At 37.8% G+C, this 25,328-nt stretch overlaps 1 protein-coding gene across 1 annotated transcript in view; it reads right to left on the bottom strand.

The window, feature by feature from the left end:
* Positions 1 to 376: 376 nt before the first annotated feature.
* LOC127941635 (A disintegrin and metalloproteinase with thrombospondin motifs 2-like) overlaps positions 377 to 25,328 on the bottom strand; it is a gene marked incomplete at its 3' end in the record, with an annotated part of 44,121 nt that continues 19,169 nt past the window's right edge. Inside the window, exons 2-13 of the mRNA XM_052536932.1 lie at positions 17,028 to 17,230; positions 13,833 to 13,916; positions 12,596 to 12,752; positions 12,306 to 12,411; positions 11,319 to 11,462; positions 11,077 to 11,209; positions 9,183 to 9,296; positions 8,616 to 8,761; positions 8,357 to 8,532; positions 1,237 to 1,370; positions 716 to 839; positions 377 to 457 (exon numbers count right to left, since the gene is read on the bottom strand). Coding sequence (XP_052392892.1) covers positions 377 to 457; positions 716 to 839; positions 1,237 to 1,370; positions 8,357 to 8,532; positions 8,616 to 8,761; positions 9,183 to 9,296; positions 11,077 to 11,209; positions 11,319 to 11,462; positions 12,306 to 12,411; positions 12,596 to 12,752; positions 13,833 to 13,916; positions 17,028 to 17,230 — 1,602 coding nt within the window. The remainder of the gene's footprint in view (positions 458 to 715; positions 840 to 1,236; positions 1,371 to 8,356; positions 8,533 to 8,615; positions 8,762 to 9,182; positions 9,297 to 11,076; positions 11,210 to 11,318; positions 11,463 to 12,305; positions 12,412 to 12,595; positions 12,753 to 13,832; positions 13,917 to 17,027; positions 17,231 to 25,328) is intronic.

Genomic DNA, 25,328 nt, shown 5'->3' with positions numbered 1-25,328 from the left:
GGACAATTTAACATTAGTAAAAATTAAATAAAAAATAAATTTATGCATTTAGCAGACACTTTGATCCAAAGCGACTTACAGTGCATTCTGGGTAATCCTTTTTACCTATCATGTGTTCCCTGAAAATAGAACCCACGACCTTGCGCTTGTTAACGCAATGCTCTACCACTTTAGCTACAGGAACACTCCTAACTCTATGAAGTCCAATTCATGTACCCAGTGAGACAAAAACAAGGATCTTAGATACTTCTAAGTAGCTAAGGTGCTTCATGGTCACTGAGCTGGAGCTCCTAATGTTCTCAGTACCAGGAGAAGTCCTAATCTCTCCATCAATAACAAAGGAGTTTCTAACTACTACAGTATATGGGATTTATACCTATAACATGTGGAGTTCCTTTGAATTCATGGATCTGTATGTGGCGTGCTCCTCTAGGAATCTCCAGGATCTTCAGAAAACCTAAGAAGACAATTCACAAAAAATAAAAATACATTTAGCAGACATTTTATCCAAAGTCACTTACAGTGCATTTTGGATATACATTTTTTTTAACCTAACATGTATTCCCTGGCACTTGAAACCACAACCTTTTACACTGCTAACACAATGCTCTACGACTGAGCCAAAGGAACGTTGAGATTTGAAATTATGTGACTAAAATTTTTAAATGAATCTGGGTTGAAAACCTGTTCATGGAGACCTGTTCATGGAGCTCACCTGGTTTCCTCGTGCTGCGGGTGAAATTTCCTTTGACAATCTTGCACGTGGCATTGTCTCCTCCACACACGCCACACTTATCGTCCTCTAGCTCCGAGGCTATAACATTGTCACAGCCCACTTTCTGTGCAGAGAGCAGGATTTATAAGATCCAAGAATATATAGAGACATAGAAGTGCTGACTTTAGATAAACTGACCCGATTAACAGAAATTATATTCATATATATTCACACATGCACTTCATCTTTTAATTCCACTAGTAAAACATTGATATCTAAGCATGTTCTTCATCAATCTGCCTTGCTCAAAGGACTCAGCAGTCATGCATTCCACCGATAACAGAACTAAACACAGAACAGTGAAGACAGCATCCTATTCTAGCAAATCAACAATTTACCTGGCAGTGAGGAGCGGAAAGGCCTCAGATATCTGATTAGGCCTGATATTATTCATTATATGGTATTTGAAGATGAACTTCAGTGAAGGATGGTTTGTGTGGGTGTGTTTGAATAACCTTTACCTCACATTCCCCACGCACACACACGCTGTAAGGGTCTTTGTAGGAACAACGTGTGCCATCATGCACCATTCTTTTCATGGATATCACGTCTCCTGTCTCTTTAGACTGGCAGTACAGTTGACATCTTTCTTCAGCTGTCCAAAAAAAAACAGACCACAGACAAATTTATGCAATTCATATTTGTAGTTCTAGCACAGACATACATTTGTGCATGCTTTTGAATTCATGGAATTGATGTATTGATTTTATTGTATTTTTTTAAACAATTACGGCAGAAAGTGAGTATATTTCCTAGCCAAAACAGCCTAGAAAATTGAAGCTTTTCATTTTCCGTCGGTCTTAGTACATGATGTAGCTACAGAAGAGTCAAGTTTCAAATAGGAAAAAGAGAGAAGCTCTTATATGCTCTCTATGCAGAAACTCTTCTATGCAGAGGATGCAGTATGCACAGTGCTGCACTCTGCACTCACACACCTGGACCATAACAACACATATGTTAGGATGTTATTTGTTGACTTCAGTTCAGCATTTAACACCATCATTCCCTCCAAGCTGACCACAAAACTTGGAGACCTGGACATTAACACCTCCCTCTGCAACTGGATTATGGACTTTCTGACCAACAGGCCTCAGCATGTTCAGTCAGGCCACACCCACTCCACCACCATCACACTGGCGTACCACAGGGCTGTGTGCTGAGACCATTCCTCTACTCCCTTTAGACCCACGACTGCAAGCCTGTGCATGGATCCAACTCCATCATTAAGTTTGCAGATGACACCACGGTGATTGGCCTCATCACAGACAACGATGAGTATGCCTACAGGGAAGAGGTACAGCACCTGGCCACATGGTGCGCTGACAATAACCTGCTCCTTAACACCAATAAGACTAAGGAGCTCATTGTGGACTTCAGGAAGAAGAAAGGAAGCACGCATGACCCCATGCACATTAACGGGATGGTTGTTGAACGTGTCTCCAGCTTCAAGTTCTTGGGAACCACCATCTTGGAGGAACTGTCCTGGGCCACAAACACCTCCAGCCCGGTCAAGAAGGCTCACCAGCACCTTTTCTTCCTCATGACACTGAAGAGGAATCAGCTGTCTTCATCCATCCTGGTGAACTTCTACCGATGTGCAATTGAGAGCATCCTGACCAGTTGCATCACAGTCTGGTATGGGAACTGCTCAGTGGCTGACCGCAAGGCACTGCAGAGGGTGGTGAAAACTGCCCAACACATTACAGGGACACCACTTCCTGCTCTTGAGGACATCCAGAGGAAAGGCTGTCTACGTCGAGCTCGCAGCATTCTCAAGGACTCCTCTAACCCTGACCACAGACTGTTTAACCTCCTGCCCTCCGGGAGGTGCTTCAGGAGCCTCCGGACAAGGACCACAAGATTCAGGAACAGCCTCCTTGCTGAACTCTGCCCTCTGACACCCCTCAAGACCCCCCACACCACACAAATACTGTCCATTGCAATAGTGTAATTATGTTCATATGTTCATAGTTCTGCCTATAGTGTACGTACACTTTTACATATTCCATCTGCACAGTATGTTCATAGTACACCTATCTGTATATCATGCTAATAGTATTTAAAATCTGTAAATTATGTCCATAATACTTATTTGTATAGTTATTGTACATATTATAGACCTTGTATATTCTGTACTTACTGCTTATTGCACTTCTGGTTAGATGCTAACTGCATTCCATTGCCTTGTACCTACTTGTGCAGTGACAATAAAGTTGAATCTAGTCTAATCTAATCTAATCTAATCTATGCGAAGATAAATTAAAAGTGCTACCACCAGACCTGGAGATCGACTGAATGGATTCGAAAATGGTAAAACTCAACTGTTTTACTCTAGGGGAGTTGGAACATTTAAAAAAAGTGTTCCTTTAAGAGGGGTACATATTTAATCAAGACATTTCTTATCTATCAGTCACTGTGAGTTATGTTGTGACGACATTAGGGATCCTATGCAAAGAGCCACACCATTGAACGTTGTTACCACCTGGCGCTGCAAATGCTGACAAGCTGTTGCTTTTCTTCATCAGAAAAAAAAGGATGGAGGCTTACGACCCTGTATCGATTATCAGGCTCTTAACAACATAACCGTCAAATTCCGATATCCACTTCCCCTCGTCCCAGCTGCCCTGGAACATCTCAGTGGTGCCACTGTCTTCACCAAGTTGGACCTCCGCAGCGCCTATAACCTCATCCAGATACGAGAGGGGGACGTGTGGAAAACTGCCTTCATAACCCATACTGGCCAATATGAGTACTGCATGATGCCATATGGACTTGTTAACGCTCCCTACATCTTCCAGGATTTTATCCATGAGTTGCTCTGGGAGTTCCTCCATAAGTTTGTCCTCGTCTACATTGATGATTTCCTCATTTACTCCAGGTGCCTAGCGGAACATCGTCGCAATGTTGTGGAGGTCCTGCAATGCCTGAGGGCCTTTAAGCTCTACCTCAAGGCCGAGAAATGCTCCTTCCATCAGCCCTCAGTGCAATTCCTTGGTTACAACATCAACAGCAGTGGCATCCAGATGGACGAGGGGAAGGCCAATTTCTACAGACGGTTCATCCAGAACTACAGTGTCATCACCAGCCCTCTCACTAGTCTCCTCCAAAATAAGCCAAAATCACTCTCTTGAACTCCAGCCACCACAGAGGCCTTCAACTCCCTCAAGAAGGCATTTACAACCGCTCCACTCCTGGTCCATCCTGAACCCGACCGACCCTTCGTCGTTGAAGTCGACCCCTCTTCTACTGGAGTGAGAGCGGTCTTATCTCAGCAGCAGGGGAATCCCAGTCGCCTCCACCCATGCACCTTCTTCTCCCGGAAGCTCAACCTGGCGGAGTTCAATTATGACATTGGCAACCATGAGCTGTTGGCCATCAAGTTGGCCCTGGAAGAATGGAGGCATTGGCTGGAGGGAGCCAAACACCCCTTTCTGGTTCTCAGGGACCACAAGAACCTAGAGTATATTCGGGTCGCCAAGAGGTTAAATCCGAGACAAGCCTGCTGGGCACCATTCTACACCCGCTTCCACTTTACCATCTCGTATCGCCCAGGGGCAAAGAACGTGAAGGCTGATGCCCTGTCCCGGTGTCACGCCCCCGGAGAAAATCTAGAGGAACCCAAAACCATTATCCCAAAAAAGGTCATCATCAGCCCCATTACCTGAGTCATTTTCTAAGTAATGTCGTCTTCTCCCCCTGAACAATCTGCCCACGACCATGGAAACAGCCGAGTTATTATTTAACCATGTCTTCAGGTACTTCAGCATCCCAGAAGACATTGTCTAAGACAGAGGTCCTCAGTTCATCTCCCGGTTATGGAAGGCATTCCATTCACTCCGAGGTGTGGCCATCAGTCTGTCCTCCGGATACCATCCACAATCGAACGGGCAGACAGAGAGGAAGGTTCAGGAGATTGGACGCTTCCTCCATACCTTCTGTCTCGGCCACCAGAACTCCTGGAACCAGATCCTAGGGTGGGCCGAGTATGCACAGAACTCCCTGCGACAACCTACTCCATTCCAGTGTGTGCCACTTCCCCTTGTCAGGTGAACCCTCGGATGTCCCCGTCATCGACTACTGGTTCTGGGAGAGCGAGAGGGTCTGGGACACAGCCAACCACCAACTCCAGCGGGCCCTACGTGTGCGCAGAATGACAGCCGACCTTCGCCGATCCAAGGCTCCTACATACCAACCCGGTCAGAAGGTCTGGCTGTCCACCTCTACATCCGCCTGTGCCTGCTCTGCCGCAAGCTAAGTCCCAGATTCATTGGCCCATTCACCATCCTTGAGCAGATCAATCTGGTCACTTACAAACTACAATTACCACCTGAGTACCGGATTCACCCCACTTTCCATGTGTCTCTCCTGAAACCTCACCATCCCTCTGTTTCTCCCTCCACAGAACCTGGTGAAGCCGAAGCCCCCCCCCCCCCACACTCCTCCTAGAAGACGGTGCTGCCTATGAAGTAAGAGACATCCTGGACTCCCGGCGGCGTGGTGGACAACTTGAATACCTAGTGGACTGGGCAGGATATGGTCCAGAGGATGTTCATGGGTCCCACGCAATGACATCCTGGATCCAAACTTACTAAACACCTTCCACTCCAGTCATCCTAACCAGCCTGCTCCCAGAGGAGGAGGACGTCCACCATGTCGTCGAGGTCCTCGGCCCTCAGGAGCGGGACGTGGGGAAGGGGGGTACTGTTACAAACACGCCAGGTTCCACCTCCACTCATTCACAACGCAGGCCCTCAACTGAGTACTGAGCACTTCCACCTGACCCTCATCATCATCCAATCACCTTTGCACTTCAAATACCACACACGCAATCAGTCAGCGTCCGGTCTCGTTTGCAACAAGGTCTTACCTGTATGCTAACTCTAAGGACTAACTCTATCTCTTCTTACCTCTCTCCAGCGATCTCCTGAATTTCCCACCCATCTCCGTGCGTGTGTGAGGTACACCTCCCTCCTTTGACGTCTCTACCCTGGTACTACGGATCACTTCATCACTGCCATACTCCATATCACTCTACCCAGCACTACCTGCTCCTCTGCTTGTGCCTCAATAAACTGTCTTTCTGTTATTCCTCAGCTTCCTGTGGTTTTCCGTAACACATATAACTTAGCCTATATGAAATTACAAATATAACATAGTATACTGTAGATTAAATGACCCCATAGGAGATCTATACAGGTGGAGCTGGGCAAGGTGGAGGGTATTTGAAGTGCATTGCATACGTATTTGAATGTTGAGCAGCAAGCTTATCGGAATGAAAGCAATCATCTGCACTTTCAAGCAACTGTAAACTACATACCCTTACACATGAAATGACAGCTTGATTTTTTATTTTTTTTTGTGAAATACTTATAATCAAGCATTAGTCTCAGCCTCAGATGTCATGCCCACGGACCATTAGCTAAAAACTAGAAACACTTCAGGAGCGTTCATGCGATGATGTCATCATCAGATTGGTTAAATGCCACAGGATTTCTGCGAGACGTGTGTGTAGCGTCCTTTTACGTTTCATCTTTAAACAAAAATTCTGTGGCTTCAAACCAGTCTACCGAAACAAGAAAGGTGCTGTGTTTACAACTGTGATGACAAGCTCTTATCAGGATCAACTAAATGCTGGATTTTCAAAAGTATGTGAAATATTTAAAGTTCTCGGCATATAATGTTTAAAATATGTTTGAGAGTTTTACACACCGGCCTGTTATTGTGGCGACATTTCCATGCCGCAAAACTAACTGTGAGTGGTTGTTTGACATGTCTGTCAAACGGCCTCATGGTTAGTGATGGGTACTGAAACCCGGTATTAAACTGGCCCCGGGGCTAAATTATGAAAGACCGTACTATCAGTAAGATCTGACGGTATCGGTTCTGCTTTCGGTACTGGAGGAAAAAAAATGTACTATGTATTTTTGCTTGTTGTCGTGCACATTTAATCTCGCCAAACATTTCTAATGTGCGATCATATTAAGACGTTTGTCCGTGAGATCTGCGTGAACTCTCATGCACGCTGCAGAGGCTGTCTGTCAGTCACACACACACACACACACCACAACGAGCGCACGCACATGCATTAACTGTACGTAAACTCCTGCTTAATAATAAAGAGTGACGATGGCGAAGAGATTTGCTTAATATTATCGTGCACATTTTATCTTACCAAACATTTCTAATTTGCGATCATATTAAGACGTTTGTCTGTGAGATCTGAAAGAACTCGCATGCGCGCCGCGGAGGCTTTCTGTGTGAGTCACACACACACAACAAGAACGAGCGTGGTACACGCATAAGGAAAACTCCCGCTTAATACAAAGAGTGACGATGGCAGAGAGAGCAAAACATTCCAAAGTGTGGTTATACTTCACTAGAGTTAATGCTGACAACCCTCGTTGTCATAAGTGCAAAACAATATTTGCATGTAAGGGCTGAAACACAACCAATCTGTCAAAGCATCTTTCAAAAGTGCATTATGTGTATCACCTGCCTAGCTAGCTCATCTCTGGTTGTTGCCCGATCTACCACAGGTATGTATGCTAAAATCGTTGAATCAACTTTTTTCACGTCATTTAAAACAAATGTAAAATCTCCCTGGTTTGCTAACCTTACGTAGAAATTCAGTTGATTTCTTTTGGGAAAAATGAGAATGAAATCAACATATTGTCTACTTGCTTTTAAAATTCCAAATAAGGAAAAATCAGTATGTAAATGTAAACATTTATTTGGCTAACTTAAATGCACAGCACCTCAAGTTAGTTTACAAAATAGCCAATTGCCACATTTTGCAACCTTTTTATTATATATATATATATATATATATATATATATATATATATATATATATATATATATATATATATAGAGAGAGAGAGAGAGAGAGAGAGAGAGAGAGAGAGAGAGAGAGAGATTTTTTTTTTTTTTTAAGCTGCAGCTACTATGAACCAACCAACTCCTCCTAACACCTCTGGTCCAAGACAAGCGTATTATTAATTTTACATAAAAAAAATAAAGAAATAGTAATTCTGTTCTCAACTTGTTATTGAGGACCACAATGGAAATAAGTCCTGGACTTTATTGTGTTTTTATCCTCGATTGTATCTGATGCCTTTTTGTTTTTATGTTAACTGTAAGGCTTTCTTGATATAATTAAATAAATCAAATCAAATTCTTAAAAAAAACACACACACACACACACACAACACAAAGTACCGATAAGAATAACGTTAAAGTACCGGACCGTTAAGCAGTATTGGTAAGAGTAGTAAAACCTTTAAAACCTTAACGATACCCATCTTTACTCATGGTCGGGCCTTGGCCAGTGAAAGCTGCCATGAATTACTATGCAAGACAAATCAAGCATTGACAATAATCCGTCATATTGGTGGCAATGAGGGGCCACCCAAATTAAAACTCAGCTTAGAGCCCCATAAAGGCTTGGGCAGCAAAGAAGTATTAAAATGAAAAATACAAAGCCATGTGACTGTTCCAATGTCTTTTTCACCAGCATAAAATGAGACTGAACAAAAATGGTGTGGAAATAAATAACACTAAATAAATCAGGTAATTTCTCACGTTCAGGATGCTCGTAGGGCAGCCAATGGTGTTTGGTGCCCTCATGCTCAAAGTGAGGGTTCCACATCTCGCACTGCTCCTCTCTAAAGTCAGCTAGGGCCTTTGCACACTCTTCCATGTTGCAGAGCTGGAACTCATAGTTGTTTCCATAACAAGTGCGTCCCCCGTTGGCTGGACTACAACAGAATAGATTTGTTCAAGTCAAAGGAGAAATGTGAGAAGATGAAAAAAACGTTTTCACCGATTTGAAGACACTCACCTTGGGTTGTTACACTCACGAGTGCGGAACTGTACTCCACCACCACAGGTACGAGAACAGGAACCAAACTTGGTCCACTGACCCCAGTGGCCGTCCTGCCTGAGAATGTCTGGCGTAAGCTTGATACAGTGACCCTTAAAACATTGCTAGAGAAATAAAGAGAGAGGGAGAAAATAAAAAGCAAGGAAAGTTTATTTATATAGCACATTTCGTACACAATGGCAATTCATAGTGCTTAACATAAAAGAAAGTAAAATAATCATGAAGAAGAAGAATAATAAAAAAACGTAGGAAATTATTTAAAAATTGACTTATTTTAAATTAATTTAAAACAGTTAAAAATAGAAAATTATTTTACATAAAATACAGTGAATACGTAAAATACAGTGCAATCGGTTCGGACATCGCACAGTGCTCGTTTAATAAATGCACAGCTAAACAGATGAGTTTTGAGTCTAGATTTAAATGTGACTAATGTTTTAAAAGAAAAATAGTATCAGTTATAGTTAGTATTCAGTTATAGTATAGTTCTGGGTATATGCTCATGTTCTGAGTATAAGATCTAACCTTTCCTGCTGCACACTTGGTCCCATCGATAGGAGGGCCCTTCTTGGTCTTGCAGAAGAAAGGGTTCTCGGGGTGGCTGCACCACAGCTGCTTGCAAGGATCGTAGGTGCTGTACTAAAAGAAACAGTCATGCTCGCATTCATATACACAGACCATGTGACCAGCCCAGATTACATGGCCGTATACTGGCAGAGAAATGGGAAAATTGGGAGAAGTCTTGTTTTTTTTTTAAAAAAAAGTGTTTTTAAATAGTTTTCAGAGATTTTATTGTTTACAGATTAATTACCTGCTTGCACCTGCTTAAACAACATGATTTCTTATTATAGAACATGCTGAAAGTGGGGTCCAGCAGTCCAGAAATATATATTTTTTTCTATTTTGCATTATTTTAAAATGTATCACATTTTTAAACAAATCTTTATTTTACTTTTCATAACAGGAAACCATTGATAACAATGGGTAAAATCTTATTTCATTTTAGAAATTCGTTTCCAGGTATACGATCCTTAAAAATACTGAAAGTACGAACATGCTGTACATGAGAAATGCATCTACGAGAATAATTGATTACTAAAAAGTGAATCATTAATAGTTTAAAAATAATAATTAATATGTAAATCAGACAAATAATGATTAAAATTTTAAAGAAAAATGATTAAAAAATAATAAAACATAACAAAACAAAATTTAGATATTTAAGAAAATAAATAAAAGGATACAAATATAAATTATGACTTACACAACTTAATTTTATATATATATATATATATATATATATATATATATATATATATATATATATATATATATATATATATATATATATATATATATATATATATATATTATTATTATTATTATTATTATTATTATTATTATATGGTTACCATAACAATTTTAGATAAACAAGAAGAACTGAAATCTGATGATTTTTATCTCCAGAATGATTTAAGAATAATCCAAAGAGCATCTGGGCAGTGTTGTTTCAAAAGACATACTGTATGATTGTCTCTATAAATAGTTACATTAGCAATGTAATAATTTGATTACATCTGATTAGTCACCTAGAAATACAGTGCAAAATCTTTAATATTCGTAATTTTATTAAAGCTACGTTCACACTGTCAGTTTTTGGGATTGACAACCACATTTACTTGCAGGTGTGATTCTCGAAATGTCCCGTTCACACAGCGGCTTGCAGTAGCGTTTTGAATACTGTCTGTATGAATGTGCAATGGGAGTCAAGTCAGTATTCCCTACACTTTTAGAAAAAATAGGTACAGAAGCTGTCACTGGGGCAGTACCTTTGACAAGACAGTGTCCAATCGAGCTGTGAGCATTTGAGTTATGCATAGAACAAAAAACTGAAGGGAGCACCTCCAGTGGATGTAAACCTTCAGATGACACACAGCTCATATCTGCATCTCTGTAAGTTGATGAAAACCTGTAACACATGGTAGACAAGTGCAGAGCCACTCTCGCAGTGTATGATCTTATAGACAGCTAGCTGTCTAGTCTTGTTCCATTAGCCCAGCAAGTTTTCTGAGAGCATGAGTCCTGAAAATGTATGAGTGTGAGTTCGGTTATAGAATGTGGTTGTCGATTCCTGTTAATAATGATACTGTGTGTAAACATAACCATATTAAGGACTCAAACACAGGACTGACACCCATATTCTGCTGCTGTATTTTCTCTGTTTGAAATTTTTAAAAAGTTAAACTTTATTTACATAAAAATTATGATATTTTTAGTATTATCTCATTATCCTAACTTGAACCCAGTATGCTGCATTACCAGGTTTACTAACTATTAACCTAACTAGTTGATGTGGTTGAATGTGGAGTGAGATGGCATGTCAGGTTGGCTGGAGTAACGAAGTCTCTCTTTCACTTACCGCAGTGCACATCATGTAGCCCATGCCGAAATCAAAGCGGCACTGGTCATCCATAGAGTAATGCAGACCAGGCAACTGGGGTAGAGTGGGCCACTCATGATCAAAGGGGTCGTCACGGAGACAGTCATATGTACTGCATGAGTTATAGTACTATCTTAGAATTTGTAATCAAGGAACCAGATGAATAAAAGAATATATTCATATGTTACAAAGCAGGAAGCCACCAAAACCAAGTAACTCACTTGAGGTATCGCCTGAGCTCCTGTTGACTGCATCGGGACCAATGAAAGCGGTGGAAGGCTGCTTGAACCAGAGGAGCCATTATACTGCCCATTGGAACCTCATCCCCACATTCATTCGCCTGGCCATCATGCTCCATCCCCAGTCTGAATATATAAAAAAAATTAAAAATATGCACTAACTCTATGCAGTTATCTTCTGTGCTGAATGGAAATGTGGGTGAGGGAAAGCATGTATGTAACAAATAATATATTATGTATATTTTTATCCAATGTATTATATAATGTTCCTGTAGCTCAATTGGTAGAGCATTGCGTTATTAAGCGCAAGGTTGGGAGTTATATTCCACAGGAACACATGATAGGTAAAAATTAACCTGAATGCACTGTAAGTCGCTTTGGAGAATTTAATTTAATTTAATTATGTATTCAGATATATTTTATTATATATACACACACAACATCTTCATTGTTTGCAGTGATATATAAAATATGATCAAATATGTAGAAATATAAAATCATTATATTTCAATATTTTCAATATAGTAACCTTCTTATTAATGGCTTGGATTTTAAATAATTACCATATTTTTCGGACTATAAGTCGCACTGGACTATAAGTCGCACTGGACTATAAGTCGCATTTATTTAGAACCAAGAACCAAGAGAAAAAATTACCGTCTACAGCCGCGAGAGGGCGCTATATGCTGCTTAGTGTAGACTGCAGGAGCACTGAGCAGCATAGAGCGCCCTCTCGCGGCTGGAGACGGTAATGTTTTCTATTGGTTCATTTCTCTTGGTTCATTTCTCTCGGTTCATGTCAAATTAATTTTGATAAATAAGTCGCACCTGACTATAATCCAGAAAATACAGTAGTGGTTTTGGTTGAACTACTAGTATTTGAACTACTTTAAATTATGATTAACTTGGGGCTCGAGCTTCTTCAACAATGTTCAGTGGTGGCATATTATGGTGGAAAGTTTTTCTCACACATGTCCTGTCTCATGGGCCACAACAAAAGCTGACGAGAAGCCATCCTCATGGTTCAGAGTGCAACTTCTCACAGGGTGACACATTCCTGTAACAGGAGCATAACCTGCAAAGAGAAGGAAGATAAATCGTTGTCAGCGGTTGTATGCTGCATTAAATTGCGGTAAGTTTGCAATTTACTATTCCAGTTACACCAATTTCAATTGGTCTGCATATCTGAGATTGTTGATGTACTGTACATGCATCATGTTATGTTTACATGTAAATTCATGGAGTTTCAAAAGTATTACCTTGCATGCCAGTGGGCCCAAACTCTTGTCGGGTGAGGAAAATGGCATGATCGTGGTATTCTGCATCATTCTTGTCCTCTTTTTGCTGCAGGAAGGCCCAGCGACAGACATTCTCCAGACTCTGAGCAGCATTGCCCAGCTCAATCAAACTCATGGACTAACAAAACCAACACAAATCATAGGTTAATACATGACACCATTAACTGACACATTTTTTATTTAGTTTTTTGAATTTAGAAACCATTGTAGAATCCAAGAAAAAAAGAGGACTTGATCAAAATCTAATTTAATTTACATAGAGTATTAGAAAGCTTAAAGGGGTCATATGACGTTGCTAAAAATAACATTATGTTGTGTATTTGGTGTAATGCAATGTGTTTAAGTGGAAAAATTATTTTCCACATAATGTACATTATTGTTTCTACTCTATGGCCTGCCTTTCTGAAAAGTGTCGATTTTTACAAAGCTCAGCGTTCTGAAAAGCGAGGTGCATGCTGATTGGCCATCTATCCTCAAGCGTGTGACGGAAATGTTAAGCCCCTCACCTTACTGTGTTGCTGTGTCTAGATTTGACGAGGCAACATCAATAAAACCCATTACAAATGAGGCTTTTGTTGCATCCAGTGGGGACATAATTACTGATTATAATGACGTATACTGTCTTTTTATGTGTTGCGTTCATTCTTAACTTTATAAAGAATATCTCTTTGGATTTGAGAATTTAGTCTTTGCAACTTTAGGGATCCTATCTATGCACAAACAACTTGTAACACTCCAAAGAGAAAGGAAAATGTTAAATTGCATTATATTACCCCTTTAAGCCAAATTGATTCATGTTATAATAATTTCTACTTACTTTTAATTCATACATTTCTATAATTTCTGAGTTACTGTATCATTTTGACCGGGTGTTTTCAAGAGAAATCTTCTGTAATTTTCAAAAGTTTGATTTTAGATGTCTAAATAATTTTAATCTTTTATTAGTAAAAATCAAAAGTGGCCCAAATAATAAAGAAACTTAAACCTGCTGGATTGAACTTTTGGACCACTTTGTATGACTACAAAATTGTTTTTTTGTATGAATACAAAATTACAAAATTGTTACATCCATTACAAAATAAATTCAAAAACCCAACTTTGAAACTTTCTTGGCTACAGTGGTGAAACAAAATATATACTTCAATACAATCTCTGTTGGCCAGCTACTGGTGAAGGAAGCTAGCTGATGCTGTCTTACCTTGTAGGAGCAGAGCATCATGATTCTAACCAGGACAACATTAATATGGGCACCCAGGGAGCTGTCCTGATAAATCTCATTCACCTGTGGAACAATTCATAATAAAAAACAAAGGATAAACAAGCAAAAAACACAAACATAGCCTTACTACACACTGTCACAGTGCCAGAGGCGATTTGAGAAGTTTAACAGGAAAAGCAGAGTTTACTGGCTGTGAGCTGAAAAACGCACAGCACTTAGTCACCTTGAGAAGGATTTAAAGGTCAACCCTAAGTGATCATTTACTGGTGCTCGGACATGTTTTCGGACATTTATATATTTGCGGAAGCGTAATGTCTATTATACATTCAGATTTAAATGTATATATATATATATATATATATATATATATATATATATATATATACACACACACATATATATATTTGTAGATAAATATCTGTCAGTTTGAAGGTATGGCTACACAAGACTATGGCTGATTAGATCTGATACATGTTGCCCTGAGCATGTAAGATATGCTTCTGTTGTGTGAATAGGCATACATAAATTCCCTAGGAAATCTAGGCAGGTGGAGCTGGGGGAGATGAAGAGTTTCTCTGGTACACTCTAACACACTGCATGATCAGAGAGAGATTATTTTTTTGTTTTATACAGCTGTATTTACTCAGTGCAACTCATAACATCGAAGTGAAAGATATAACACCAGCAAGTCAGAGAGAGAGAGAGAGAGAGAGAGAGAGAGAGAGAGAATCACTGAATTGAAAAAAAAAGCATCCCTTGTGTCACTATTTCGTTGAACCACCTTTTTGCTTTAATTACAGCCTTTAATTACTAGTGGATTAAACTAGAGGAAGTTTAAAAATCTGATTCTGTTTATGGAAAGCAGATACTCAGCAAAAGAGGGAAATTCTACCTATAGTTTCCACTAAAACACTCAAACCCTCACCAGAATGCATAAAGATACAATTAGATGCCTATTCCTTATCATACCACTCCTTTTGACAATAAAACTAAACGGTCACACTTTAGTTTATCAACTAACTGTTAACTACAACCTTTGCCTTGATAAACTCCTAATTTGCCGCTAATTAATAGTTAGTAAGGTAATTTTTAAGTGTAGGATTAAAAGATCTAGAATATGGTCATGCAGAATAAGGCATTAATATACTTATGCTTTATAAGTTCAATTAAATGCATCTTTACTGGTATAGCACTTTTTCACATTACAAATCATTGCAAAAAAGCTTCACAGAAAAGTGAAGTACAAATAAACAGCAAATATGCTAATTTGCTAATAAGCAACTAGTTAATAGTGAGAACTGGACGTTAAAATAAAACATTATCAACTAAAAAAAAAAAAAAGAAAAAAAAAACAGTAACCAAACTGTGAGTTTGTGTGTATTTGTAAATTAAATGCAATATTTAATTTGATATTATTTAAATATATATATATATATATTTACCTGGCACATATGACTATTATCAGTCCATACTCTCGTTTTTATTCTGGTCTCTCCCCCACACACAAACACACACGCCATACTAATCACCTTAGCAGCGAGTCTCTCATTAGCACTGGCCCTCTCCAAGACCCTGTCTGTATTTTATTAGTCTAGATCTCTGCTTGTAGCTGGCAGGTAGCTAATTAACGTATAAGAGGCCAAAGTGCCAGAAAATCATTAGGACTAAATTAATAATGCAGCAAGGTCTTCCATCGGAGCTTGTCTTCTGCTTGGGAACAGGACCGCCATCCAGACAAAAGTGAACTGTAAATGAGGGAATTACGAGGATGGAGGAATGTAAGTTGTAAGACCTTATAGTCACTTATATGTCACATATAACTATAAGAATGACAACAGCTCTAGCTACACAAATAATATTTTGCGTGTTGTTTCATTTCAAAATGTCAAATCGCCACAAGGTCCAATAAAAAGAATATTAGAGTTAACGTTTTTTCTTCAGTAGTTTTATTTGTGCTTCAAGCAAACTTGTATAAAGTTTATATGTACTGTATAACGTTAGCTACCCCCCCCCCCCCCCAAAAAAAAACTTCTAGTTTATTATTAAGTATTACATATTTTCAAGTAGACTATGGAACATCGCTCAGCATTGGGGAAGGTTGTTTTTTTTTTTTTTTTTGAAAATGAGTCAAAAATGAATAAGAAAAACGGAGGGAAAGGCATAAAATGTTTTGTTGTGCGGGTTTGACAGCAAGATCATTGCGAAGTCCGGTCTTTTTTAAGGAACTCAAGTACATCAATCTTTCAGTTAGGAAACCTTGTCAAGGTTGTGGATGTAATTTCCTGACTCAGAGTAGTTTTCAGGGAGACAGATGGAGGTTTGGATCAACTTCCAAGCGTCAAGCCCTAATATACACAAGTAATGCTAATTTTCTGTTTGAGTTTAAAGTAATTTTTGTAAATGTCTGTTAAAATTAATTATTTATTGTAAATAACCATAGCACTGTCTGAATTGTGATGTTGAGGGAGATCTTTTGGAAAAAGATTTGTTTATATTAGACAGAAAACCAATAGGTTCCTGAGGTAAAAATTACTGGTCATTTAGCTAACATTTAGCAAATGACATTTAGTTAACTTTACAATGTAACTTAGAGTAGGAGGACACTTTCCCATAAAGTTAAAGTTACAAAAGGGGGTTTTAGCATCTAGGAAATATAAAAAAAAACATTTTGTTTTCATACTCTTAAAAATAAGGATTCTTTATTCACATTTATTGTTCCATGAAAAACCTTTTATATTCACATAATCCATTGCACAAAAGGTTCTTTAAAATGGAATTGTTTATTCAGATTATTAAAACGGAAAAAAATAGTTTTTTTAAGAACAGTTCAGAGTAAGGTTCTTTGGGGAACCTGTTGCATTTTCTATTGCATTGCTACAAAACCCCTCTTTTTGGCACTTTTATGTGTTAAGAACATTAAAATAACCCTTTTTCCAGAAGCTTTTGTGCAATGCAGAGGTTCCATGGATAAAGGTTCTGCATGGAATCATAGAAGACAATAAATAACCTGTATTTTTTTAAGAGTATGGAAAACATTTACGATTTGTGTGTTACGATATACAGTAATGCATATGATGTGCATATGATAATAGGCTATGAAGGTCATCTCAGTACCATAAACATTAGCATCCACCTCAAGCTTAAAATCTTTCTAATGGGGTTTGGAAAACTTACAATGTTCATGAGGGTCAGGAGGTACTTCTGGATGTGCTCTCTGCCATGAAACACCACTACAGAGCAGTCCACACCCAACAGAACCTCGATGTTAAAGATCTCATCTTCATACGTCTCTCTGCGTGTTCGCGAGTTGCTCTTTATTTTCTTCTTAACATGGTGAGGTAAATACTCCAATCCAGCATGGAAACCCAGAGGGGAACCTGCAAAGCATGTGCACACATGATTAAATAATGTTTAAAGAGGCCAAATCATGATGAAAAAATTTTGAGTAATATAAAAAAAACCAGAGGCTGATCATAGAGGGGAAAAATATTAAATAATAAAAACAGTATGATATGTCTAGTTAAAATGCAACATCATGAAGATGGCAAATTTAAATGAGTCGTGAAAACTAAATTGCAAACTGTATATTTTTCATACTGTAAATTAAGGTCATTTTTCAGCCCATACTTAATTTGAAAATAGCTGCACAATGATAAACAAAAACAGTTGCAGTATATTTCTCAGTTCATTCAGCAGGTTCTCTCTCTCTTGTCATCTAATACACAGCACAGACACTTTCTCAACTCCAAAAGCTTTCATGTTCAGACTGGGTGCCACTGAGGCATGTCTCTCAGGCACTGTCTATGCCAAAACTGCTCAAGCGAGGGACAGCGTGGAGTGAGAGAGAACTAAAACGGATGTCAGGCATTAAAACATTACAATACAAATTCAGTGATACTAAAAACTACAATTAGCCTATCATATTTATTTACCATGGTATTTGCATAATACTTGGAACTTGGAATTGTGTCCAAAACATTTTTTAAGTCATTGCTATGTGCTTGCTTACTTCAGTCTGTTTGTTTCGAGAGAACGTAATGTTTCTTTCCAAGGTGATGAATGATACAAAGTGATTATGATTACAAATTATGATTACAATACATGTATGATTACAATACAGAGGGCTAAGCAAGAGGGGAATCCTGTATCCAGAGCAAAGGGTCAAAACACTAGGGCAAGGTAAGAAAAAAGACTAAACTATGAACTAGAAACTAAGATAAGACTATGAAAACTAGAAAATGAAACAAGACAATGGAAACTATAAACTGAAACAAGAGTATGAAAACTATAAAACAAGACTATGAAAACAAACACTGAATGGCTTGGGATCGCAACTGAGAGGGATATGTGCAGAACAATACTCGGCCGTGTCCAATGCTTATAAAGTGTGCCTGATGATTGTGCTGTGTGTGTGTGATTGGTCTCAGGTGCTTGGTGTGATTGTTATCAGGTGAATGTGATTGGTGCAATGGAGTATGGGAAATGTAGTCCAGGGTGTACTGTGTAGTGTGAGAGTCTGTAAAAAGTATAACACTTGCCGTCTAACATACTGTATGTCATTACAGTTTATTAATATAGCTCCGAATCGAGGGAGATTAATGAATGTTCCTAGTTTTGGAAGAGGCAAAGCAGCATACATATTCTCATAAACTTCTCGTTTAATTTAAAAATAAAATAGAATTTGATAAATGTCTTTCTAAGCAAGCACAGACACCGTGATAAATAAACCAAATGGGAAGTCAAACAAATGCACCATAAAAATCAGTAATGTTTACTGCCAAAACCACAATCATTTATGAGTGTAAATGCTGCAAAAGAAAATCAGCTAAACAAATAAATGTATGAAATCCTAGACAAATTCTATAAAAACTAAAATTTAGAGCAAGATACAGTCATCTTACAATGTGTATTATCTCAAACCTGACAAATTTACATAAAAATTGGTCATGGGCTTTGTTTGTGCAATAGACATCTGTTTTGCACTTTCCATTCATCACTCTGTGTCTCTAGAAACACATATCACAAGAAATGAACTAGTGGAAAAACCAAAGCTGGTCTGTGTCACTCATATTGGAGTTTTCCACATGGAGTCAAATTAGTCTTTGAAAAACAAGGACTAGTAAGTCAAGTCACTAGTACCAGGACATCAACACAAAAGTCCAGAGTCAAAGGTTAAGTATTAGCTTAGAATGAAAATTATTTTTAAAGGAGAATCAGCACTGACTATGAGGAGCACCTACTCTAGCTACAAACAGTGTTGTTAATAAATTATATTTCCCAGCATTGTAACAGTAGTTCAGCTATTTTCCTCATTTTCACAACTTACTTTGCAAGTAAGAAGCTTTATCAAATGATATTCTTATTTGAGGTAATAAACAAACACAGTCACCTAAACTTCTTCACTTTCATATACAGTGTTGGAAAGTCTGATTTATTCCAGTAAACTGGTTCATCCTAAATGGTACACTTTCTCATATTGTTGCAAAATCTGATTATTTCTAGTGAATACGTTTATTTAGATGGTTTATAAAACAGAATCACAAAACTGATTTACAGATTCCAGATAACAGATTCTCCAGACACTGACAGAAAACTTGTATATGGGTGAATATTGTGAAAAAAAAAGAAAAAACATATATATTTTAATATTTTTATACTATGTTCAGTTACTCAAAGATTTTATTGTAATGGTCAGATACTTTTTTAGTGAATACGGTTGTTAAAATGTTCATCTATTCTAAAAGTACAGATTCACAACTCTGATTCACAGATCATTGTAGGCTAAAATTCTAATCGACTGTTTATTAGATGTTTTTGTTATATTTCATATAAATTTACCTGTACAAGATTAAAATTGTCACCCTAATTGAGATTCATCCAAACCTCTTTATTGCAAATGACTTATTTGATTCTTCTGGTACTGTCAAAAAAATAATAAAATATATATAATAATAATAATAATAATAATAATAATAATAATAATAATAATGTATGCTGTACCTTAAAGTTTTAGTTTGTAGTATTGTTTCAGTTTTAATTCAGATTCTTTCTAGTGAATACACATGTTTAGACAGTTCATCTAAATAAACAAAATCCCAACACTGATTCACAGATTGCAGTACCTATAGGCAAAATTTTTACTCGATTGTATCCTAGGTATGTTTTTATTGTTTTTAATATGAATTTACCTATTCACATTTAATACTGTCACCATAAATTATGTTTGTATCAGAAAAAAAAGATAAATTGATAATAATAATTGATAAATGATTGGATTTTTTTAAATTGTATTTTATTTATATAAACATATTGGCCCTTACATGTAACTAAAATATAATACGCCTTTTTTTTGTTTGTAGCTTGTGTAGATTAAGGTAAAACCATGAAGTGACAGTAAAGTAGCACTACTACAATACTATACTCTCATTGTTACAGTCAAATGAGTATCATAATGTCAGCTGATACCCAAATGAATTCCACACTCATTGTATTTCAACAGCATAGTGCCAAAGTTTTTTTTTTCTTTGCTATTGACTATAAATAAAAAGTTACAAACAAGCATCTTGTGTTCTGCTTGCCATTCCGAGAGACCAGGTCTGATCCCAGTAATCCCATGACCTGAAGTCATTGCCATTTCATCTGTAGCTGGGGTTTCCACTGCCTGCCTGCAAGGAACAATGCTGTATAGAATAATGATGAAGTCTGAGCAGTCAATAACTCTCACCAATTATCATAATTATTCGAATCAATGAGTGCTGGGCTTGTCATTTTTGACATATCAGGCCCACAAGTGTTATTTGTATTCAGGAAACGGAATCATTATGAAAAACTCCAAAAACTGATAAAAAAAAAAAAAAAACGGAATATTTTAGAAGCTTTCAAGTAGACCTTTGCTTTGAAAATGAAATCAAAGTCATTCAGATCTGTTAACAACTGGAGAAATCCTCTTTGAATAGGGCAGTGGAAGTTTGGCCTGACACTTCTGTCATGTTTTTTTTCTTTTTTCTTTTCTTTTCTTTTGTTTTCTTTCTTTTTTGTTTGTATAAATGCAATTTAGAAACACTGTTTCTTTTTTAATAAATCAATGCTGGCAGATGTGACTGGAAAAATAATCAGAAAAAATCAGATGTGTAAAGTAAATGAAACTGAAAGATACACATCTTGAAATGTAAAACAAACAGGAAAGTTCCTTAAACTCCAAGCTACACTGATTTCAGTTAACACAATGTCACATTGAAGGTAAATTAAATTAAATTAAAGCATTTAGCAGACGCTTTTATCCAAAGCAACTTACAGTGCATTCAGACTATACATTTTTATCATGTATTCCCAGGGAATTGAACCCCCAACCTTGTGCTTGCTTGCTTGCTAACACAATGCTCTACCACTTGAGCAACAGGAACACCTGAAATGTTAAACATGTTAAACCTGAAACATGTTTTACATGGATAAAATAAAGACATGGTTATGAATGTGGCACAAATTTCGGTTGGCTATGAATGCAACATCTTCTTTCTCTAATACAACTACACTGACTAAAATCTATGTTGCTTGCAGGATGAATGATGTTCCATCTGCTTAGACAAGCTTGAGTATCCTCAACGAAGGCATGACTCAAGTCAGCACAAAGGAATATGAGCCCACGCAGAAACCTACAGAACACACAGAAACATGAATGCTTGAGTTCCATGGACTATTAGTTCTGCCACTAGTCAGTGTTGGGTCTGCATTAACTAGTCGCGAATTACAAACAGGACCTATTGTCCTTTTGAGGGACTCCCTTAAACAAAGGAAGCTATATATTTTCATGTATAAACATGAAATGGCGGCGGCGGCCATTGCAAGAATAAAAGTTACGCCTTCTTTCTTTGTGTAGAAATTTGGACGCCATTGTGCAAATCTTCCCACATCATGATGTAGACATGTGGGGGCACGTAAGAATGAGCCATTTTAGGTAGGCAAGGTTGATTCTTAACTTTTATAAAGAATCTCTCTTTGGATTTGAGACTTTTGTCTTTGCAACTTTACAGAACTTTTTTATGTACCAAGAGCTTGAAACACTCCAAAAAGGAAGCAAAAATTTAAATCGCATCATATGACCCCTTTAATTCACCAATTAGTAGACTTTATATCTGGATGACTACCCTGTTGAAAAGACTTTAGGCTACCATTAATTTCCATGCTGTTTTCAACTGGTTTGTTAAAGTTAAAGGTCCCGTTCTTCGTGATCCCATGTTTTAAACTTTAGTTAGTGAGTAATGTTGTTGTTAGAGTATAAATAATATCTGTTAAATTCTAAAGCTCAAAGTTCAATGCCAAGCGAGATATTTTATTTAACAGAATTTGCTTACAAAAAAATGACCCATTTGGACTACAGCCCTCTAGTTCCTGCAGTAATGATGTTACTAAAACAGTTTTTTTGACTAACCACCGCCCACATGAATACACAAAAAGGGGGCGTGGTCTTGTTGCACTCCGACGGAGAAGAGGAAGAGCTGCATTTGTGTTTGTCGCCATGTGTGGTCGAAACGCTGTTATTTTCATCTCAGAGTCCAATCACCTTTGTTTGAGCTTCCCAGAGACGCTGTACTTAGAGATCAATGGTTACAATTTATGTTTAACTTGGTTCCCGAAAATTATAATCCACATGTAAAACTATGTGCAGCACATTTTGCTGATGACAGCTTGCTCAATCAGTTTAATGCCAGATTCGCACAAAGATTATTATTGAAAGATGGAGCAGTTCCCTCTTTGTCTGGAGAAGGCATTGTTTATGGACCACAACCTGTAAGTTCTGTAACTTATTACATGCTGTTTAGCTTTGTTAACTAGATATTAGGGCTGTGCAAAAAAATAGAATGCGATTTTCATGTGCATCTCATCAGTAAAAACGCTCCTGTGATTATAAGTACATCTCCAGCACGTGCGTTATTTTACTGTCTATGGTTCAGATCAGGATTGACAGGTTTTCAAAACAAATCCTGCCCACTTGTTTCTCAAAACTAGCCCAATCGCATTTCCAGGAGGGCAGCGTGCTCTAAGCTGGTGTCGAATCACAATACAGGAACCGATGGCACAATCAGAACTCGTTACGTATTTCTGAAGGAGGGACTTTTTAGAACAAGGAAGTCATCAGCCCGTTTTTATGACAGTGAAGACAGCAGTATACAGATAAGTGAATTGTGTGAAAAATACTCAGTTTTTTTTTATACGCGAAACATGAACACATGTTATATTGCACACTGCAAACACAATCAAAGCTTCAAAAAAAGCATGAAAAACGGACCTTTAAGTGCTGGAAGAGTGCTGGTCTAGCTGTAGGACTACCATGGTCTTGGGTGAAACTCAGGGCTTTGCACAGTGGGGTGGCCCGGTGGATGGAGCCACTGCCCCTTTGCCCTCATCAGCTGAGGTGCCCCTCTTACCAATCCTCCATCACCCCAGCTCAAAGCTGTCTATTACCGCTCCACTGAAGATTCGATGATTCCGCTAATCCACTCTGTGTTTCCCACCTCTCTGCAGCATCACTCACAATATGTGTGCTGCTCTCTGGAGGTAGGAGACCACAGTTTCCAAAGATCATTGCATTACCAGGTAGATGCACTACAGTCTACATAAATCAGTGGTTGATCCACTGAATTAGTAATTAGTTGATTGTTTGTTTTTATTTTTGTCGGTAATGACTCTGCCTTCTAAAGGCAAACTTGTAAACCTTCTAAACTTGCTCAAAATATGTGTTCTTCAGTTCTCTCTTCACAGCAGTTCAGTCAGTGTACTGTTTGAGTGCATGCATTACTCCGGGATATTGGTTTGTGTTAACTCAGACGGAGTGTCAGCCACATTAAAAAAGTTAACAGCTTAAGTCATTTGTGGATTAATGCGTATTAGAGATGCAAACCGTTTAAAACGATTAAAACGATCATTTGGAATCCAAGGTCCTAGAGTCTGGAGGAAGGGTGGAGAAGCTCATAGCCCAAGTTGCTTGAAGTCCAGTGTTAATTTTCCACAGTCTGTGATGATTTGGGGTACAATGTCATCTGCTGGTGTTGGTCCATTGTGTTTCCATTGTGAAAACTAAAGTAACTGCGCCCATCTCTACCAAGAAATTTGGAGCACTTCATGCTGACCAGCTTTTTGAAGATGCTGATTTCATTTTCCAGCAGGATTTGGCACCTGACCACATAGAATCTATGGGGTATTGTCAAGAGGGAAATGAGAAACAAGAGACCAAAAAATGGGGCCACTGTCAAAGAAACCTGGGCTTCCACTACCACCTCAGCAGTGCCACAAACTGATCACATCCATGCCACGCCGCATTGAGGCAGTAATTAAAGCAAAAGGAGTCAAGTATTGAGTACATGTACAGTAAATGAACATACTTTGCAGAAGACCAACAATTCACTAAATGTTATTTATTTATTATTATTATTATTATTATCTTTTTTATTTGTCTTTTAATAGTCTTATTCTAATTTGTTGAGATAGTGAATTGGTGGGTTTTTGTTAAATGTAAGCCAAAATCATCACAATTAAAAGAACCAAAAACTTTATTTAATACACAAGTTTCACAATTTGAGTTGAATTACTGAAATAAAAGAACTTTTCCACTACATTCAAAGTTTATTGAGATGCACCTGTATACACTTGATTGTAGTTGACAATTTTGTTTTTATTCTGTAAAAAGATATGCATATAAACTACGATGGAAAATTTGTATTTACTGAAATTTACAGAATAAATGTTGTAACTGTGATGCTTTATTTTTACATGTATTTAGTCAGAATATATAATTGTAATATAAGCTTTGTATTGGTGAAAATTTAATAATGAATATAAGTGTCAGCGCCGTATTGGTATAAGATTGGTATTAAATTTAATTGACAATAAGGATTTAAACATGCTTATTAATTAGCATGTCCTTTGGGAAAAAAAAAACAGCCATACTCAAATAACAAACGATCCACAGAGGAGAGAAACTCTGGCTTCACCTGTATTACTCTGATAGATCAGTGAATAAAAAATACCAAAAGCCATGTTCGAAGAGAAAGCACATATTGATTATTGATAATTAGTATTGATAATTCAGTATTGTGACGGCTAGTACTTATTCTCAGGTTAAAGTAACAAGAAGTATTTTTTATGATTGTTGAAGTGAACAGAATGAGAGCTTTTTAGAAAGAGTGCTGCAAAAATGTCTCAAGATATATAAATGCTTGACACTAGCAGACATGTCCTTGTTAGCATACCTTGTAGCATGTTAGCATGTTCACCATTGTCATTCATCTTTATAGTCAATACAGATCTAGAAGGTCAAAGACTAAGTCAATGTCAACTTTGACCAATACATTTGCATGGTAATGCACAAAAGAACTCTCTAACGCAGTTATCTAAACCAAATAAACTATGAAGAAATTATATAAACAGAGCAGAGGAATTTTCCCAGCATGTCTGATTATGAAACCTGATTTTGCAGGC

The sequence above is a fragment of the Carassius gibelio genome, chromosome A21, assembly GCF_023724105.1.
Source record: "Carassius gibelio isolate Cgi1373 ecotype wild population from Czech Republic chromosome A21, carGib1.2-hapl.c, whole genome shotgun sequence".
Taxonomy (NCBI): domain Eukaryota; kingdom Metazoa; phylum Chordata; class Actinopteri; order Cypriniformes; family Cyprinidae; genus Carassius; species Carassius gibelio.
This window is presented reverse-complemented; position numbering and strand designations above follow the sequence as displayed.